Genomic DNA, 19163 nt, shown 5'->3' on the forward strand with positions numbered 1-19163 from the left:
GACATCCGTGAAATAAGCAACCGTTTAACTCGTACACGATCTTGGGGTTTTCCAAGTCCCAGCCATCGACCGAATACGTTCCGATGGTCTTTTCGCCCCCTCCGTTGCGGGCATGCTGAATCCATTTATCTTCCTTGTCGCACAAGTAATGTAACCAACGTAGGGCTTTGACCGAGTATTGACGCTTGACATAGTGGGTCGTTTGAGGACTGATGACAGCCACGGTCTTTTGAGGCATGAATCGTTGGCGGTACACTAAGGAACACGCTTTGGCAATGGTGCAAGCTTCTTTCAAAGGATCGACCCCTCCGTGTTCCATGAACAGTTCTCGAAATTTTCCACAGCAACGCCGTAAAATGTCCACGTCGGAACGACAATACTTTAACATTTCTTCCTGAAAGTCGAAGGGGTCAGAGACATGAGCCTGGTACCAAGCGTAGAAAGCTTCTCGTTGTTCGGTACGCATGTTGTCGGGGTCGTAATAGTGAGCCTCAGGCAAATGGGGTAGAACGGCGTGTTGATTGGCTTCCGTATTGAAAAAGTGTGGAAAGTACCCTTTAGCTATTTCTGTCATTCCAAACGTTTTAGGCATTCGACTCAAAGGCATGGCCAAGTAACTCATCGAATCTTTAAACTGCACTTGTCCCACTTGCATGAAAATGATTTTGGCTCCGTTCAAAGTGACTTTAGGACGCTCGGTGCCTTGTTCCGTATAGTATCTGAGAAGAAACTGTCCATCGTATCCGGAGAAATTGTGAGCCATCACTGTGGCATGGCGATGACAATCTCGGTAACGTTCGATGTCCTCTTGGCTCCACGTCTTGTCGATGGGGTCTAAGACCCATTGGGCAAAATCGGCTAACGTGTTCGGTCCTCGAAAGATTTTTTCACGCCCTCCAGGAATCTTGCTGCAGTGAGGGCAATAACTGAAGATAGGTTCTTGAATACACTTCTCGCACGCTCGATGAGCCACGCAGAAATTAGGAATGTGAATGCCAGTCTCTTGCATGCATTCGAAATCGAAAAAGATGAAATTGCCTTTCTTCTTGTGACCGTCCTCTTTCTCTGGTGGGGGTTGGTATTTTTGCACGTAACATTGGTGTTCCAAGTCCACAATGTGGTGACAAATGTGACATTTTTTCTTTCCTGAACATACGTGTGCCTTGGTATTATTGGTACGTATGACTTGTTTACACGTAGGGCACAATCTCAGGAGTTGACAAGCGCATTTCTTCTGTGAACCTTGCGTTTTCAGATGTTGTTGGTAACAAGTAGGGCTAACAAACGTGCGCAGACAAGTCGAACAAGGCACTGGTCCTTCGCTCAGACAGGGTTGAGAGGCCAAACATCCTGAGCATTTCAATCCACAATGTTTGTGTTGCTCTCGATTATTATAACCATGGTCACATTTCTCACAATAATAAACATATCCCAGGAATCCAGTGATACTGGTAATGGTATCGAAATGGTCATCGTGATAATAAACATGAATGTATTTTCCGTCCTTAAAATGTTGGCCTCAAAACAACAGAGGCCCGCGCATTTCTTGAGGGTGCACTTTCAAGGTGTAGCGTGGAGCTAGGGCATCTTGCAATTTTTGCATCTCAGGAATGCCACAGGGTGTGTCTTTGGACAGGCCAGCTTGTTGCAACAGGAGTTCTGCTTCGTTTCGTTGTTTGGCTCGATGGGAACGTTGAATAGTGTTCCAGGTTCTTTTCCATTCTACCGTGTCGTTCTTGTCGGCATAGGTTCGTCCCACCATGATGACACGGGCTAAACACATCTGGTCATGAGAGTTGTTAATTCGGACGAGACTCTTTTTGGTGTTGCGAAGGTCGTCCACAAATAACATCTTTTTGCGTCCAGTTCCTTGAGGAGGAGAGACGTGGGTCATGTCCAGTGTGGCTTTACCATCAGTGATGTCAAACTGATCATTAGATTGTTGTACGTGTTGAATCTTGTCCATGACTTTGGAAGCGGTCAATTCTGCAGGGGTGCTAAACTCGATCCAAACAGGGGATTTCAAACCGTCGTGTTGTATGGAAAGTCTCAAGCAATCGTCTTCTTTGGGTTGACATTGTTGCTTGAGTGCAGTGAGCAAAGAATCCCACACCCCAGTGATGAACACTTCTGCTTTCTCTAACGGCACTTCAGCCTTGAAATCTTTAAACTTCACCGTGTATTTGTAAGCCGTGGTTCTAAATTTTCTAGAGGAGCGCTTTACCGTCTCTCAAATGGAATAGTACTTTTCAGGGTTGACTAAGGGTGGTGAACTTGGTTTAGAAGTTTCACATTCTGGTTCACTCATGTCCTCTTCAAAATCACTGGCATGAATTTGTGCCAAGATTTCAGCCCTGGTACGAGGCGATAGATCACGTTTCTGCCTCTTACTTTCTTCTTCTTTCTTCTCGAATGAATAGGATCGTTTCATCTTGAGTGAAAAACGTCAAATGACTCAAGTTTAAACACCATAGACTAATTTATAGTCATGGCAGACCAGCATATATAAAAGGGTGTGTGTCTTGTCCTTTCACTATTCATTTCACTCTCAAGCCGAACACAACGATGGAAGAGACTACCCAGATGGAACGTTTCATCAGAGCTTTGCGAGGGGTCATTAGAAAATTCTCTTCAGACCAGCCTACGGACTACTCTCCTTCCTTTCGAGATAAAAGTCAAGATACTTGCTATATCTGTCAGAAGAAAGGGCATTGGTCTTCAGAGTGTCCAGACCGTCAAAAAAGAACAAAAACAGGGGCTAAAAAAGACAAAAGTCAAGATACCTGTTATTATTGTAAAGAAAAAGGACATTGGTCTCCAGATTGCCCAAAAAAGAAACAAGAGGAGTCAGAAGAAGAGAGGGATTCTTCAGAGGAAGAGAGGGATTCTTCTGAGGAAGAAAGCAGACAGGTGAAGAAAAAGAAACAGGAGAAGAAAAGAAGAAGGGAAGAAAGTGAGGAAGAAGAAGAGGAAAAGAGTGTGACGGTGAAGAAATTCAAAAAACAGAGAAACTAAACAAGGAGACAGAAGAAGTCAATGAACTTTAATTAAAGTGTTGACTTGTGAATTGGATTGTAAAAAATGGATAAAAGAATAAATTAATGATATAAGGTAAGTGTCTTTGAGTTTTGATTTTAAAATAAGAAGCTACACTCACGCACTCATACAAAGACACGTACTATAGGGGTAAAATGGGTGGTTTTTTTGAGTTATTGGCAAATTGAAATTGTATTTCTTTTCGAGAAATGTGGGTGGCCCTGAAAAGGGCCTTTTTTATGGTGTAGGGGTGAGTTTAAGCAATCAATTTTAACTGCCTTAAGCCTTTGCCATGGCCAAGGCCTACTTCTGGACTGCGTAATGTTGATAATGATTGGGTTGAAATCACTAAGGGTGGTACGGTAGGCTTAGTCACATGGTTGACGTGTTTGGCTCGGGAAGGTCGTATTCTCTTTGGTCGTAATAAAGAAGTCTGATACAATTGTTTCAGACTTCTTAAATCCGCTAAAATGTCCAACAGTACCGTGACCGTTTGATTTTCACCCTCTTGTTTCTTTGCTGCTACTTCTTCTTGCTTTTGTTGCTGTTGTTTTTTTCTTACCTCTTCTTCTTGCTGCTGTTGCTGTAGGAGAAAAGCTTGTTCCGCTTCCTTTTGTCGTTGCATAAATTTCTCCAATTCTTCTTTCTGTCTCTGTCTAAAATTCTCCACTTGCGGTAATGAAGAAGGTAACGACGGTTCCGGAACAAATTCTTGCGAGGAAAGAAAATCCACAAAATCCCAATTCACCTCTTCTGAAAGTAAGTCCGGGTTCCCTTGGGTGGTCTCCCCTGTTGGTGCACCCCAATGGATCGTTTTCTGAGTTTCCGTCATGTTGAATCACTGTCGCATAGATTGACTGCACACAAGCGCTAGCAAATCTATATAGACTACGTGACGTGACAGACTGCTCTCTTCGGATTGGATGCGGGCTGACTGGATTTTGTAACGCGTGTTCGGATTGGTGAATGAACTCAATCCGTTTCAATCCTACCTCTGCCTATAAATAAGCGCAGTTCACTGCATTGATTCACCTGTTCTCGTCGCTTCAAGATGTGGACCACAGTTGAGTCATCCACCCTTGTGTCTTCCATGATGTTTCGGACAGACTTGCTCATGTATGTCCGATCCAAGTGGACCGTTGTCCACAGGACAAACACCAGCCTGTGGATACGTAGGATCTACGTTGAAAGACAAGGATGCCTGAAAAGAGTGCTGATTTACGGACCAACAGTAAGACGCAGCCTAAGGACAAGAAGAAGACCAATGCGGTGTCCTTTATGTTAATGAAGACATTAACATAAACCCAAAGGCCCTTTTCAGGGCCAGCCATATTTCTCGAAAAGAGATAGCCTTTCAATTGCCTACCCCTTTTTTTAAAAAAAATTTTTTTTAAAAAATCCCATGTTCAATTCCCATTGTCCCTAAAGAAGCCCAAACTCTATTCCCCATGTTAAATTCCCCTTGTACGTAGAGTGACCCACGATTTATCACCATGTTAATTCCCCTTGTACGTAATCTGACCCACGATTTTTCGCCATGTTAAATTTCCATTGTACGTAATCTGACCCAGGGGTGTTTTTAATGCTAATTCCCATTGTACGTAAAGTGCCCCCCTTCACTACTAATATACATAAATCACCCTCAGGTATCATTGTACACAAAAAATGAAACCCGAGTACATGTATTTAATAAATAACAGGATTTATTCAATTATATGCTGATGCAATATATCTACCTTTTTGACACTCATATTATAAAACAATACAAAAACTATATGGCTACCACCGTGACATTCACAATATATTACATTTTGAAGCAATATGACTACCTCCTTGACAATCACATTACAATTCCCATGGCTTAGTGGTTTGAGTGTCCGCCTCAGATATGGGAGGTTTGGGCTTCGAACCCCAGCCAAATTTTACTAATGACATATATAAATTGTACCAACAGCTAGGCACTCAGCATTAAGAGGTTAGTGTTAGGACTGGTGTCAGGATAATGTGACTGGGTGGGACATGATGCTACATATATGCGGCATGATGTCCCAGTGTTAGACATTACTATAAACTGTCATACTGCAGACATCCTTGTGAAATGACTGACACATTGTTGAAGCTACATTATAAATAAAAGAACACACATGCAACTACACAATCACAACGCATACTAATACAATATGGCTACCTCCTTGATAATCATAAGCTGACACATAATAATACATTATACTATCATGTTACAGAACACAAAATTATTAAAGTGGTATTACCAAAAGTAATACAATTTAGGCTCAAATATTTCTGTAATGAAAGAGGTGTAAATGCTTAACTAAACTAGTCTAATTAAACCACATAAATGGAAAGTGAGTCAATGCCTTTATAACATGTCTTGACAATAGAGAGGCCAGTGATGGGATCTTATTGAGGCATACTGTAAGAGCCTGCAAATAATATTAATGCAGTCAAGAACATATAAGACTTTTCTTTAAATTGGGTAATACTCAAGTATCTGAAATACTTGCAACTTTTTGTATGTTTTCAATTCTCTTAATACATAATGAACCAAACTGATTGCCAAAATCATTGATATCAACACCTATACTCATGACAGCTTGTAAACTACTAAAATAACTTCTTTTAGTTAGTTTTCAAATGAAATGATGTAATGAGAGATAATAGTAATTCTTATATGGTCTATTATTTTGGATTGATTAATATGGCATACCTTTTAGCATGATTTGGATTAATTAATATGGCATACCTTTAAGTATGATTTGGATTATTATGGCATACCATTAAGTGTGATTTGGATTATTATGGCATACCTTTAAGTGTGATTTGGATTATTATGGCATTCCTTTAAGTGTGATCTGGACTATTACACTTGATACACTGCTTGACCCCAAAGCATACCTTTAAGTGTGATTTGGATTATTATGGATAACAGTTAGTGTGATTTGGATTCTTATGGCATACCTTTAAGTGTGATTAGGATTATTGCTCCGGTCACTCTGCTTGACCCCATAGAGTTGTTGGCTGACATGGATATGCTGTACTCTGTGTTGGGAATAAGGTCTTCTATTGTCTGAGTCCCAGATTTCCCATATCCAGGATCCGGTGCATACACACTTCTTTTCATGTCACCGGCATTAATCATAATATGGAATGTCTGCTCTAGTCCACCATTATATCCTGCAACCCACTGCACTGTCAGGCTTGTTTGCTTTACATCTGTAACTGTTACATTGGAGGGAATGTCAGGGACATCTACAGAAAAATATATGTATAGATGATTGAGAAGTCATCAAATGATATTTCCTGAACTGAGATATCCAATTAAAAAAATGACATCTTATGAATGTTTTATTAGAGATTTTCACTGAAAATATGATAATGCAGTTTTTAAGAGGCTGACATCAACTGAACCTCTTTTGACTTGTTCTGTTATTATTCTCAAACATGTACATTAGCAGGAATTCAATGAACTGTATCTTTTTTGAGAAAGAATGTATGAAAGATATTTTTGAACAAAATGTTATGTAATCAAACAAACTGATCTTATTTGAATAAGGAAAACCAGGGCCTAAAATGTTTTGCTTGACTCACTGTTTTAGTAAGGCCCTAAATGGTCTAGGTCTGCAACTGCCAACTGCCAGTCCAACAACTCTGACATACAAATATCAACTAGTGCATTAACACAACAAATACAGAAAAATTATTTAAAAAAATAATGAATTTCATTGTTGTAATTAGTTAAAACTTCACATCTAAAAGTCCTCAAGATCAGATAAAAATTATGTTACCACTCTATGGTCTTAAACTAAGTAACAGAAAAGAGCTTACAGTATTGTGAATTAGAACCCACAATAGTCCTAAAAGATCTATACAATGTCCAAAAGTACAGAATATTCTGAATTAATTCCATTTGTGTTACAAATGAATTCTTATATTAAATATGCTAATGTGCTAGTCTGAAATAGTATTGGTATTCAAAAGTCTTGATGTATCAAAGTGATATAATCCAAAACATCCTTAAATGAATTCACAATAGTTCCAAATGTATCAATTTAGTCCTGAAGTCAAAGACATCTTTTTGATTCCAGTGAATCATTTAAATAAATTAAATCCACTCAACGGAACACAAATGAGTAGACTGATGTTAGGGTGTAGAATGTCGAATGAGTTTACAATTTCAAGCCTATATAAACTAAGAAAAATAACAGAACCAGGTGAGAGTCATTTCCCCATAATGTTTATCTCCAGAACTTCTGAGTTGTAAACAATGTCAGGTCTCTTTCTAAAAAGTTAGTAAACAGCATGGGCCAGTTATAAAAAGGACATGCATTTAAAAAGTCATTGGAATGATTGGATGACTAAAGGTATGTCAAACATAATGAACAAAAGAACAATCACTTTTGATCATACTCAGCCCATGACCAAATGCTTTTGCAGTTATCCTGGAAAGTCAGAATACATCTATTTGTATAAATATTTATGTCCTGTTTAGAGCTGGGAAACTTGAATCCCTTCAATGCAACACATTTTGCAGCAGCTAAATCAAATTGATGGGTCTTGCCATCTGCCAAGACCTGTATTTAAATTGCAGACCTAAATCCAGACCAGTTAGTCAAGATTGTTCCACACATCAGTTAAAGGTTGACATGTTAGATGCTGAAAAGTTTTACATTTACATAATAGCTTTATTCTTATCTTAAATATTACTCATACTGCACACTCTTTCATTTTAAAACTAGTGCAAGTTCCATACCTTTCCCACAAAAGGATGATATAATATTATGTTCCAGGGATGTTCAATGCTTTTTAGAATGTTGCAGGCAATTGACTTGCAAGCAAGTCAACAAGCAACATTTTTATGCTAAATATTGGGGTGCAACTTGTTTACAAGGGTACAAGTAAAAACATCATTATGCTTTAGGCCTTACTGTCTTGAGAGAAATATGAGCACAACAATTATGGTAGTACTGAAATTACAATTTTAACTTTCATGTGAAAATCTTATGTCGATGACAGCCATCTATTCAGCAGCAGTGGTAATTTCAAGACTTTCAAGACAGTCACCAAGACAGCCATATCTAAGATGAGAAAAGTAGAATCAACTAGACATCAAAATCCAGTGTGATATGACCGTCTGCTCAGATCATGGATGGAAATACAATATTTTGGAATATGGCTCTTGTGGCACTCACACTGGATCTCTCAAGCTTTTCATTGTCATTTAGGACCAAGTAGTCCTTTAGATGAATGTTATTTTGTGAAAATCCTTTGTATAGTTCAGCAGGATAAAATAAAATCTTGTGCTAACAGGTGCTGGATCAGACAACAGACATCTAGTCATTCACATAAAATATTCTGATCCATGAAGGGCAGATTGAAACATGATTTACAAATGTCCATAACACCAAGCAGGAAATCAACTTATGATGGAATATAACATTTGTTCTATTTCTTAACAGGACAATTTTATTATAATTATTTTTGTAACAAAAGTGAAAACCACATTTTAAGTGATTTAGACTAAAGTTCTGTATTAGTATTTGATCTTAGAATGAGCAAGGAAGAAGATAAAATGTCTTTACAGCTTTCATTTGATGACTAAACAGATAAGCTACATACCTGCTGGTATCAGCTGAAACAATTCCATGGCTGATGTAGGAAATTTATTATTGGCTATAACTTTGTAAAATCCAAAGTCACTGATACTCAGGTTTTTAAACATCAGTACAGACTGCAATCCATTGTCATGCTTGGTTGCAGAGTCAGGAAGCCATCTGTCCTCACTTCCATTTCCAATGAAGGTCCAGTTAAATGTTGGTTCTGGGAGTGATATCACTGTGTAGATCAGACTTGCATTTCCATACCTCTTGCTATAAACCCTGGTAAATGGAGGTGATCGAAAATCAGTCCTTGGATGACCTGTAATAATTAATGTTTAGTTATTGCATAACAGCATAACTTCTCATGTTGTAACAATAACACTGCAATTTTTCTGTTATTTTTTACTTTTCTTCTTGCTCTATGCTTTGTTTTTTGCTTCCAAAGTGTATGTATCATAAGCAGGAAAATCGATATAAAATGAATGGCTTATATGTGTGAAATCATTGGTCTGAGATGTAACACGTGCAATGCAAATCGCTCTGGAGACAATGTGAATGATCAACAAGATGACATTTTAGCCACCTCAGGATGACTGTTCTAATGAGGAAGATCATGTGCTAAAATGGAACCGTTATCAAGATGACACTGCTGCTTTGCTTATGAAAATTAATAGTACAAAGAGAAATTAAAATTTTTTATTTTATTTTTGTGGTGAATGATAAAAGCAAATGTCACTACAACAGATGATGTTGCAACAGCAGTTAATAACCATGTCTTTGTAAGAATTACATGTGAATTCTATAATAATTCAATAATCCTGAAATAGTAATAACAACAAGATTTTAAAATTAAGCAGCCAAGTTTATGCACAATCAGCACCATTTTAGGTATAAGTTCACTAATTATTATACTGCCATTTAGCCAGTGTGTTGGCAGGGAAACATGCAATAGAATACAAAACATTTTGAGGTGTACCCATTACTTAGTAAATGGATTTGATTTACTTCAGCATTATTACGTTCGTGATAGTAGTATAGTTCACTACAAAACATTCACATTTATTTTGACATCCTGTATTTAGTTTCCTGCTGACAAAATAGAACATGAACCATTTTTGTGTGATTGGAAATATTCTTAAATAATATGACAAAGAACCAAAACCTCTTGTGAATGTTCAAGGTTTAGACTGGTGTGATATAATTTAATTTCTGGAGTTCCTCAAGGGCATATATACTGAGGCCCAAAATAATGCCTATTACATGTGCAGATTTTGAGCACACAATCTATATGATATAGAAAGTTTCATATATCTGATGAACAGATCAGAGACTGAGCTCCTTCATACTGTTGTTGATATTTTTTGACCAAATATATGAATGGTGCAAAAAATGTCATTCGAAAGTGAATTCAAAGACATTCACTATATCAACTTTACAATAAAGAAACAAAGGTCACTTGAAAGTAATGGCAAAATTTCTACTGGGTGAAAACAATTTGGAGGATTTCAAAATAACATTATTTCCTCTTTTTAACAGTGTTAACTATTTCTGATATCCTTGAGTAATATGTGTTTCACATTAACTGAACTGGTAGACAAATTGGATGTAAGATTAGCATGATTTTCATTTAGAATCAAATAAACACCGTTCGAAGTCATTTAGTTAGAACCCCATGTAAATATATCCATCCATTCAGGGGAGTAATGATACAGATTTTCAAGACAACATATTTAATTGGGACCAACTATGCATACTAGAACATCTTCTAGTAGCATGCCATGTCAATATGACTTCCCATTCTTCATAATAACAATACTTTGAAGATGACTGAAGTGGCTAGCATGATACTGGACATAGATTGGCACTAATTCCATTAGGATGTAGCATTAATAAGATATTCAAGATGGTCACTATGGCAGCCATGTTAGATCTCAAATAAAACAATTGTACAACGTCTTTTGGTAGAAAACCCTATGTTGATATGTGTCCAATCTGAAGGTCTAGCAACAATAAGATTTTCAAGATGGGGACAGTGGCAGTCATATTAAACCTCAAAAAAGCATCATTTCAAGATATATTCTGGTGAAAACACCATGTAAATATAACTTCATGGAAATCAGAAGCTGAAGCACTTAAGTTTGAGCTTTCATATTTTTCCATGGCATGAATTTCAACCATATTTTTACCATATGTTTACTTTTTGGTAATTAAAAAATAATTTTGACTATACATGATCATAAGTGACAAATTCGGTGAAAATTAAATTTCATACTGACTATCTCAATCTTCATTTCATTTACTAATTGCTCAAACTGTTTATATTTCTGCTAAGTTCCCTAAACACATGGCCCTGCTCATACTCCAACATTCCAGAAAGGCTCATCCTCTGTAGAAAACAGCTGCAACCAAATTGTGAATTGCAAACCTTCAAAGCTTCAATTTCCAAGGAATCTATCAATCTCATCTGCAACTCTTGAGAGAAAGGCACAAACAAGGCTTTACGTGTGTGAAAAGGAGCAGTGGGCATTCTGTCAGGAAGAATAGTTCATAAATGCATTTGAAAAAATAATTGTGGTATATTTGAGTATCAAGTAACACTTTGTAAATCATACCATCCTGTACACTGCCATGCTCTTGTAAATTTGGCAACTATTATGAAGGAGCTGGTTTTGAAAACCACTTTTAATCTGAAAGTTCATAACAAGTAATTTTATGATGAGTTTATCTGTCGATGAGAGATCGAGTTTGTTATGTGAGTTTTTCCCCTGTTGAAACTTGATTGTAAGCTGCTGTTATTTAAAACTAGAACTCTCTTAGCCAGCTTCCAACAGCAGTTCCCATGTATTACAATAAACGTAATATAGACAACAGGACAAAGATATTTTGCAAGGATATCTGATACCTAAAAGCTATTTTAAGGTATTGGTCATCAACTTACACCTATATTAAAGGAGTAGTTTTTTTTATGTGATAGCAATGGACCACAGCCAAGAATGTTTTGATCAAATAATAGTAATTGGTTGTTTCAGAAAGAAAGAATACAATTTGCAAAAATACAATTTGCCCCTTTAAAATTAAAAACTTTGTATACTTTATTTTGTGCATGAGAAACAAGCCAATCCACAGTTACGTAAATATAATGTAATCAATGATGAAATACCCCACATCTATTTTGACACTTACAATATTTTTTCTGCAACATTTATCTCTATGTTTAAATATTTAATGATATTGAAATGAAGCAATTTCACCTTAATTAGTACTATAAAGCCAATATTGCACTGACATACTGTGAAAACACCTAGAGTAACCAATCTATGCACATTTGTTCCAAACCTACTTTCCCACGGCTCTCATTACCACCCATATGTACCTACAAGACAAATGTGACAGATATAAAATATATGAAACAAATGATTTCAAAGTAATGATATTTAAATGAGTCAATAATAATTTGAGAGTAATGACAATTTTGCATTACTATTCTAAGTGATTGTTCGTAAAATCTGCTTGTCAACCCCTAGAAACCAAATATTCCTAGACACAGAACTGAATAACCACCAACTGGCACCTAGCAGTAATAATTACTCTGATTATCCACTACATGTCAGACTTTACACTAAGCATATATATTATGCAGTATTTGTCCAATCAGTACAATTAATCCGCTCAGGGTAACATATCAACATATACAATGTATAGTGATGAATATAGAAACATTAACATTGCATAAATATCTTTTGTTATACTGACAACAGCATTTGTCTGAAAGGACCTACTGATGTGGGCTAGAATGTGTTTAACTCTTGAATGGATGAATCAATGTAATTATTAACACAAATACATAACTGATGTTTTTCATTATCAGAACATAAACAACACCATATAAATGAACTATCAATACAAATTGCCATCAAAGCTACTTGAGGATAAAATATAGGTCACACAGACCTCTTTTGGCAAAACAGGATGTTTCGTGATTCTAGATAGGATATTATGCACAAAACAGACCCAAAATGCATATGGCTACAAGCTAAATAGAACAATGTAGCCAAAACTAGTAGAAGATAAAATATAGGCCATGATGCGCCTCTTTTCTAGTTAGTAACAGGGATAGATGTATCATAAATTTTATAATTCTAGCATTTTACATTGTCTGAGAAATGAACAGCAAATACAACATTACATCAAAGATAGTAGAGTATAAATTATGGGTCATGAAAACCATTTACTGAAATGATGGGGTACTGGTCATCAAGATGCATCCCCAACTTCAAAAATGTTTAACAACATGGTAATGTATATAGCATACCAGAAACCAATATTGACTTGAGATAAATGCAACACTTCACAAAGCACTCATATCAATATAACCATCATGTGGGGGGATTGGGGGAGGGGAGCATAGAAAACCAAATCTTCAAGATAGCCATTGTGGCAACCATATTGGATGTACCTATGGTACCAAGTATCACAAGATGTTTTTCTGGTAAAACCTCATTCATTTGAGTGGAGTATATATACCAATATTTTCAAGATTGCCACCTATTTTAAGTTAGCACATCTGTGCCGCTACATTGTGACAAAGCATTATATAGAATCTTCTGGGGGAAACCTCATCTTCATATGACATTACTTTCCATTACGGAGGAGTAACGCCATACAACCTGTAAAGATGGCTGCCATAAAGGTCATACTGGATATAAAATTAGCATCATTTCCATCAAGAAACAACCATACATGATAAGTAAGTTTTAAAGTGAAAACTTATTTTCAATATGATAATTCGTCAAGGTGAGATAGCAATAAGATTTTCAAGATGGCCATTGTGGTAGCTATAATGGAGGCATGATTTGCACTACCTTCATATAAAACCAACTCAACATTTAAAATAAAGTAATTCACTAATAACCCCGTATTGATATGACCAGTCATTCAAGAAAAGTGGTGATAACAAGGCATTTAGCACACACTGTGGATGTGCGAATGGACCATTTTCATTTAGAGCCAACAAGACTTCATAAACAATCTTTTCGTACAAGTTCAGTGTTTATATTGTCAAAGATATTAATAGTTCTAAATAAAAACAATTCTCACTGTCACTCATATGAGTGCATATATATATATATATATATATATATATATACTTACTGCATACCATATTTCAAAATATGATACGACTCTGTTTGAATACATAAGGTAATTCAGTAGATGAGGCATTGTTATGGGTTGCTCATAATTTTGCACTTAGCCATTATTATAAATAAGCACATGTTAGTGATTGAACATTATGTCTCTTATAAATGTCCCTATAACTAAAAATCATTTTAATGATTGCTACTAGTTTCCACCTGGTAGGTTAGTGTGATTTTTCATTTTATGTGTATCTTCACAAATTTTGTGAAATTCATTATTTCAGAATACATGTAATTTATAGGCATTTATTAAACATGCTTTTGTTAATATTGTTCTAATTTAATTTCAAATCCATATCTGAATATTAGTTAGGTTGTATATTAAGTTCCAATAAGGTGAAAGGGAAACTAGATAAGTTATGTAACTTATCAGTAACTCTTGTTATGCTAGACTAGAACATTTTCAGTTCTTAATTTCATGTCTGCCCATTTTGTTCTTTCTTTCTCACCTGATGTGGCTTGTTGGGGCAGGAGGCTGAGCCTGACCAGTGTGCAGATGAGACAAAATGAATAGTGATATACCTGAAACTGACTACTTTATTTCATAATATTATTTTTGACCTGCCTTCCTTGGATGTGATTCATTTGACATTTTCTGGATTGGGGGCAGGCATGTCAGGATTTCTCAACAGTAATTTTAAACATTTTGCTATTCAATGGAAATCGTAATGATTAGTGTTCTGAACATTTTACTATTAACTCGGGAATATTCATGACTAGTGTTCTGAACATTTTCTATTTAATGGGAATCTTACTGACGTTGTGAACATAAAAAACTGGTGAGTTTTAAAAGAAATATATTTTTGAATATATATATGGGTATGTATACCAAATATCATATCAAAATATGGTTTGCTTCTATTTGGATACATAAGGTAATTCTATAGGTATAAAATACAGCAAAAAAACTTAATACAAACTGCACTCTTTGAAATATTCCAACACTTTTGCAGCAGAATAATATGGTAATGTTTTGAATGAAAATATGAACAATATGCAGTAATTATATGATTAAACATTGGGATTATTTTGAGATAACTCTTGCAACAGATACAAAAAATGAAAGCAAATCCTGTATAATTGACTAAAAGATATTAATAAAAAAGCATAATAAAGTGTATAGACTTACAGCTGACATAAAGTGGAACATTTCCTTCCACTGGCTGACCCAATCCATTTCTTGCATTACATGTATAGTTGGCTGTATCCAGGCATTCAGCATGCTCAATGATCAGCTGACTCTCATGTACAAAATAATCTGTATGTAAGGTTCCCATAATTCCCTGCCTGGTCCATGTAATGTTTGATTCTGGATTACTGTCCACAAGGCATCTGAAGGTGGCAGTGGTGTTCTCAATCACAGTGTTGTCCTCTGCCACTGAAAGGTTTATTATCTCAGTGCCATCTGCAAGTGAATTAGCAATATGAAAATATCAGACTGAACATGAAGAAAAACATTGGTCTAACATAAACACTTTTATTACATGAGTGTAATTATCCTCAAACTACATACAAATTGATTAGTGCATTGGTTACAATCAGTGTAATGCTCAGTGAAATGATTAAGTACATTTTCAATGACCAAACTAGATAAAAATTAAGGTTTACTCTGTGACATTGCAGAGATCTTTCAGAGATTAATATAAATGTGGACTTGTTCTAACCCTTTTTAAAGGTTGCTACATGTTTATTTCCTTTGTGAAATATTTTCACCATAGCTCTTATATGGATTTACTTGGAAACTGGATAAAATGGTGTCATCTTCAAAAAGGACTGTAACAGAGAAGAAAATACCCTTATATTTGTAAAGTGTTTGGCAGAATATATTAAGGAACTACTCACTGATCCTGGATTAATTAGAGGAAATACTAGATCATCAGATTTGAAATTATTTCCGACACTGCATTTATGTGATCAAGTCAACCTAAAACTAATGTAATTAATCCACTGGAGTACAAACATGAGGTTTTTCATGTTCTAGTGGCACCTGTTCCTCTCCTCACCACAAGTGTCTTAAAGATCTTTTCAGTAGTAATATACTAATGTAATAGTTATAGGTGAGCTGCAGTATCTCAGTTGGCACAGCAGCAGCTAGTTAAGTTGCCTCAATCTGTTCTTGGGAATACCACTTAGTCCTGTTTTCTCAGCATGATATGGTCAATGATATGTTAAAAAGTGCAGTTAAAACTAACAAATAAACAAAACAACAACAACAATAATAATAATACTGGTAATAATCTAATATCATTATGATTATTATTATCATTATCATTATTATTATTATTATTTAATGAAATAGCTCGATTGAAATACAAATGTATCTAGTCTCCAAGAAGACCTCAACAACATTCTAGGAACATACATGCATCTATTTTACACAGATTCTTTCGAAACATGATCAAAATTATGTTCTACAAAAGTTTTGTTTGGCCATTGTTTGTCTACTGCAATTTTGTATAAGGTAATTATACTGGTACCAATGTACAAAATCTATTAAAGTGACTTGATATTAAATTCAAGCAAATATTTGAAGTAATGGAAAGGCTGAACGTTCATGTATACATGAATGCATCTTAGAAAACATAAACATAAATTATCAACAAGATCTGAGTATCTACACTTCTGTTTAAATAAACCAGAGTATGGCAATACTTTTATTCTTCAAACGAGGTCCACTGTTAAAAGAACCTCCAAACTGCAACTCTCCAGAAATACCCTTTTAAAGAAACTTTAAATATTTGGATGCTCTTGTATGAAATAATATCTTAAACTAAATTTATAAATGATCAAATCGAACAAATTTTCATGAAGGTATCATTGCTTGGAGGGAGTTAACCAGTTTAAATAGTCATCATCCACTACTTCCTGCTTGCATTTTCATGTTAATTTGTATACAAACTAACTGCTCTAGTGGCCTAGTGGTTAGAGCATCTGCCTCAGATGCAGGAGGTCATGGGTTTGATCCCCGGTCGAGTCATACCAAAGACTTACAAAAAAGGTAGTAACAGCTGCCTCAATTGGCGCTCAGCATTAAGAGGTTAGTGTTAAGACTAGTCGGCCTTGTGTCAGGATAATATGACTGGGTGGGACATCATGCTACATGTCTGCGGCATGATGCCTTAGAGCTAAACATCACTATAAACTGCTACAATGAAAACATTGTAGCGATATGACTGAAAAATTGTCAAAATTATGTTAAAAATCCAAATCACACACAGACACACAAACACACACACACACACACCGATTTCGGCATTCCCGTCGTCCATCGCTTTCCTGCCAACTAAAATGTAGTTCAACAAAACTTGAAAACAGATCCATTTGCATGTGTGAGAATTTGAATTTCTTTGGAAAAAGACATCAGAGTAAGCAAAGTCTGACTAATACATTATAACTTTAATTTGATGAAAAGTGCCAATATGGGCTGCTAAGTGTGTGAGATATTCCTGAACATTTGACTTTCGTTATGATGTCAGTCGACATCAAAACATATTACACAGCGCCATAGTTTAGGCAGTAAGACCTCGACGTCCAAAACATAAATAAAAGTCTTCATTATATTATACACATCTTCATTATATTATACACATGGAAACATAACATGTTGGACAGCAGAGATCTGATCTTATTGAGATTGCTTGATTGTAGTCTGCGTCTTTGGATAGTGATCAATTGTTCTTGTTGTTGTAGGGTTTAACGCCATTTTTTCACCACACGATAGGTTATACATGGCGGCCAGCATTAATGGTGAAGGAAGAACCTGGGAAAACCTGGAAAGAACCACCGACCCTTGAGAAGTTACTGGCAAGCTTTCTCACATACCCACATTAGCCGAATCCAAGACTCAAACCCAAGCAGACAGAAGTGAGATGGCAGTGATCCGTAACGGAGAGCGCTTTAGACCACTTGGCTACTCATGGCCCCTGACAGTGATCAAAAAGCGGTTGCAAGATTATGGGACATGTGTATTGCACAATAACCCAAACAGGTAGCTGGATTGTAAATGTGGCGTATTGGATTTTAATTTTTAAAAAAATAACATTATCATTCTCAAAATGTTAAATTTCCGTTTTGCTCCAGGAACACACAATGTTAAATTCCCATTTGACTCTAGAGTGCTTCTTATCTAAACCTACAGTATGGCATAATTTTTAAAACAAATTTCTCATCTTTCTCTAGGGTGACCCATATATGAACTCGCCGGAATGAAACATTTAGAACAAAATGGAAACGGGTAAGAGCTGAATGAGTGTGTGTGTGTGTGTTTAAAATTTAAATTTCACACAACTACATCAACAACATGAGTGGAATCCTAACATTAGATTCTAAATCATGCCGGAAATACATCAAGAGAAAAACAAGACGCACAAGACATTCATTCACCACAGATAGACACCATAGTAGTAGAAACCGATACAAAGAAAACACAATTCTGCATTGTTTTAACTACTATAGTGATGTGGCTTCACCTTGTATATTCCCAAAGGAAAAATGAGTAATACAGTAGTGACATGTTTAGGACTTAAAAAGTTGCTATATGGTTTAAACCTATCAAACACTTCAGGAGCGGATGATAAAATCAAAAAGTGCTTAAGGCACTATCTTCTCAGTTGCCACAAGTACTTACACACCTTTTAACAATCACTGGACATTTACAACATTCCAAGGATTGGTATCTGGCAAATAAATGGCATGTCCACTACTGAAAAAAAGTAATCACGCAATGGCCAATAATTACTGCCCAATGTCACTCACTAGTGTTCTTTGCAAAGAGCTTGAACGTATTGTATGTTCTAGCATCATGAAGCACTTGGATAACTATATGATAAACATGATGCAATATGGAAATTGCACAATTCGAAACACACCTTGCTAAGTTATTAATGATCGGGCTAAATATGTGAATAGAGGTGACCAAATAGACAATTTGTATTTTTCACTTTGAAAATTATTTTGTTATGTACCCCATGTATTTTATAATTGCAAGCAAAGCTCAACACAGAATAAGCACTTTTTATGTTACCGAGAAAAATGTAGTGACAAATGGTCCAAAATTCGGCTGGTGTTACGAGTCTATGCTCTTAAGTAACAAAACAGTGAAAATCAACAAGCTTTGTAAAATTCAACAAATAATTTATTTGCCTTGAATACAAAGTGAAATTTAAAAAAGAACTTACGGTATTGCAAATTAAATAAAAAAATAATCAATTAATTATAGACACAAGTCCTAATAATTTAAAATTCTAAATGAACTTAGTAGAAATCCAAATTAAATCCAATGCTGGAGGTGCTGGTGTGTCTGTCATGACCTGTATCA

The 19163-nt window shown here is 35.8% G+C and overlaps 1 protein-coding gene across 1 annotated transcript in view; it reads right to left on the bottom strand.

Moving 5' to 3' along the window:
- Positions 1-6001: 6001 nt before the first annotated feature.
- The window catches only part of LOC149774848 (roundabout homolog 2-like), a 53455-nt gene continuing 40293 nt past the window's right edge, over positions 6002-19163 (bottom strand). Inside the window, exons 4-6 of the mRNA XM_089944660.1 lie at positions 14976-15251; positions 8671-8970; positions 6002-6303 (exon numbers count right to left, since the gene is read on the bottom strand). Of these exons, the coding sequence (XP_089800786.1) occupies positions 6002-6303; positions 8671-8970; positions 14976-15251 (878 nt within the window). The remainder of the gene's footprint in view (positions 6304-8670; positions 8971-14975; positions 15252-19163) is intronic.

Source organism: Sinohyriopsis cumingii, unplaced genomic scaffold (assembly GCF_028554795.1).
Source record: "Sinohyriopsis cumingii isolate HCF-2022 unplaced genomic scaffold, ASM2855479v2 utg000127l, whole genome shotgun sequence".
Lineage (NCBI taxonomy): Eukaryota > Metazoa > Mollusca > Bivalvia > Unionida > Unionidae > Sinohyriopsis > Sinohyriopsis cumingii.